This window comes from Bos indicus, chromosome 4, assembly GCF_029378745.1.
Source record: "Bos indicus isolate NIAB-ARS_2022 breed Sahiwal x Tharparkar chromosome 4, NIAB-ARS_B.indTharparkar_mat_pri_1.0, whole genome shotgun sequence".
Lineage (NCBI taxonomy): Eukaryota > Metazoa > Chordata > Mammalia > Artiodactyla > Bovidae > Bos > Bos indicus.
In genome coordinates this window covers 107,568,931-107,571,560 of record NC_091763.1, presented here as the reverse complement: position 1 = coordinate 107,571,560, position 2,630 = coordinate 107,568,931, and the positions used below count along the sequence as shown (strand labels likewise).

General features: G+C 41.2%; 1 protein-coding gene across 1 annotated transcript; it reads right to left on the bottom strand.

The window, feature by feature from the left end:
* Positions 1-1,225: 1,225 nt before the first annotated feature.
* On the bottom strand, positions 1,226-2,179 carry LOC109558015 (olfactory receptor-like protein OLF3). The gene has a single exon (XM_019959503.2). The coding sequence runs from the start codon at positions 2,177-2,179 to the stop codon at positions 1,226-1,228; it is 954 nt and encodes a 317-aa protein (XP_019815062.2).
* Between the last annotated feature and the right edge of the window lie 451 nt (positions 2,180-2,630).

Below are 2,630 nucleotides of genomic sequence, written 5' to 3'. Positions count from 1 at the left end.
CTCTTTTAGACTCCTTGAAGACAGTGAGAAGACCCACAATTATTATATTCTTTGTCTCCTCTTACCTATCCCTTGTTTAATCATTTCTTTCCACTTTTATCTTATTTAGGTTTATCCTTAGAGTCAAGATGCACTCACAGGCAATGCCAGCTCACAAGATTTACAGAGGGGATTTAAGTAGGGGGTTAAGATTTAAGTAGGGGTTTGTGTCTTTGTGTGTGAGGTGTGTGGAGGGGAGTACAAGAACACCTTTAATACGGAGACTTGAGAATAACATCTGCACAGCAGACTGACCTATCCTTATAGTACAAAATCCATATTAAAGCTGTATTATCTTTCATTGGCTTATTCAAGGAAACTACTTTCCTTAGATTAACTGTGTCTTAACATTGAATTCATTTATCTTGCTGTTTGTTTGCTTATTTTTTTCCAAAAGTTCAAATAAAGGTTTGCTGAATTTTAAGAAATTACAATTTTACCTTTTGAAAGGTACCCAATATATACAATTGTTTCCTTACCAAATTATTCATATGTTATTTAGCAGTAGCTGTCTCATATTTTTCTTAAATAATATCAATCACAAATAACTCAATTATATCTTTATCGCAGTAAAAAAAGAACTTTAGTTGATGTTTCTCCTCTCATTTATTTCCATTACTCACACAGAGACTGTACATCCACAATAGGTTGTGCAAAAAACATTTCAATCACAGTTGATAGCAACATGCTCCTTAAGATAGTGGCTCACACAATTAATAAATATGACTATATATGGCACACAATGTTTTGAGCGTTCAAACATGAAAATGCATTTTGTTCCCAGTGGAAATGAGATGACCTCCTTAAAATGTGGTTGAATAATTCAGTATTCCAAGGTAAAATCCAAGAATGGGTCCATAATTGCAACAATTTTTCATGTTGCTATCAAAACAATAAATATTTTCTTCAAATATTCTAGGGTCATATGAATGGATACTGAGTGGATAACAGTGGGAAGTTCTATTACAGCACTGCTTACTGTCTCTGAACATCCTGCTGTGACATAAAAACACCCCCACATCCCACACCCAACCCAGTCACTCAGCCTCCTACCCAGCATCACAAGCACATGTTTTGTCATCTCCTTCCCGGTTGCCACGGCAATGCAGTTATAAGGCTTCATATCTGAGATGGGTAAGAGAACACACAGGCAAAGCTCCTTTCTCTAAGTGATGCTCATGATTCATCAAGTTGCCAGTTTCGATGTTAATCCAAATAGTTGTCCTAGCAGTTTCTGCCAAGCTTTCTTCACCTCCTTATTCCTTAGACTGTAAATCATGGGGTTCAGCGTGGGTGTCAAAATGGCATAGAAGAGAGAGATCAGCTTCTCCTGAAGCACAGAAGGGCTGGGATTGGGTTGGATGTAAGTGAAAATGGCCATACCATAGCACAGGACAACCACTGTGAGGTGAGAGGCGCAGGTGTGGAAGGCTTTCTTTCTCCCCTCTGTGGACTGGATCTTTAGGATGGTGGAGAGGATCCTGATGTAGGACAGGAGGACCAGGCAGAAAGGCGTCATCAGCAAGACAATGCTAGAAACCATTACTGAGATCTCATTGGAGGAGGTGTCCACACAGGCCAGCCTGACCACAGCTAGGATTTCACAGGATATGTGATCAATATACTTGTTCGTGCACATAGGCAACTGAAAGGTGATGGTGGTCTGCACGAGAGAGTTGACAGAGCCACTGACCCAGGATGTGATGGCCAGCCTAGCACAGAGCCCTCCATGCATGATGACCGAGTATCTCAGGGGGTCGCACACAGCCGCATAGCGGTCATAGGCCATCACGGCCAGGAGAACAAACTCAATCCCACCCAGGCCCAGGGAGAAGAATAACTGGGCTGCACAGCTCACATAGGGGATCCCTTTATGTTCCACAAGAAAATGCACCAGCATCTGAGGAACGATGCTTGTGGCATAGGAGACATCAACAAGGGAGAGGTTGGTGAGAAAGAAATACATGGGAGTGTGGAGTCGGCTGTCCAGTCTGATCAGAAGAACAATGAGGACATTACCTAGCACTGTCACCAGGTACATAACCAAGAACAGGACAAAGAGAGCAACTTGAGCGTCCCAGTCACTGGACAGGCCGAGGAGAATGAATTCTCTCACCCAAGTCTGGTTATCTGCTCCCATTAAAAGATGTGAGGTTATTTATCTGCAGAGACTCAGAAATAATAAAAGCTGTTGAATCAAAGAACCATTTTTGTTGTTCAGTTGCTAAGTCATGTCTGATTTTTTGCAACCCCATGGACTGCAACACACCAGGCTTTCCTGCCTTCACTACCTCCTGGAGCTGCTCAAATTGATGTCCATTGATTTGATGATGCTATTTAACCATATCATCCCTCAGATGCACCCTTCTCCTTTTGCCTTCAATATTCAGTCAAAGAATCATAAAAATAATTTTTTATCAATACATACTGTATGAAATTAACCAGCCTGAGCTGTTTCAGATCATTTATGGGTCAAGATGACAGGCTTTATACTGATACATATTGTATCTACTCTGTATCAGAGACAGCCCAGTGCTTTTATAAGAACATGATGTGGTCTCTAGGAGATTCAGTTAAAGTCTGAAGATAAC

Coding starts and splice junctions, on each gene's coding strand:
- LOC109558015 (XM_019959503.2), bottom strand. CDS start 2,179: ATGGGAGCAGATAACCAGACTTGGGTGAGAGAATTCATTCTCCTCGGC.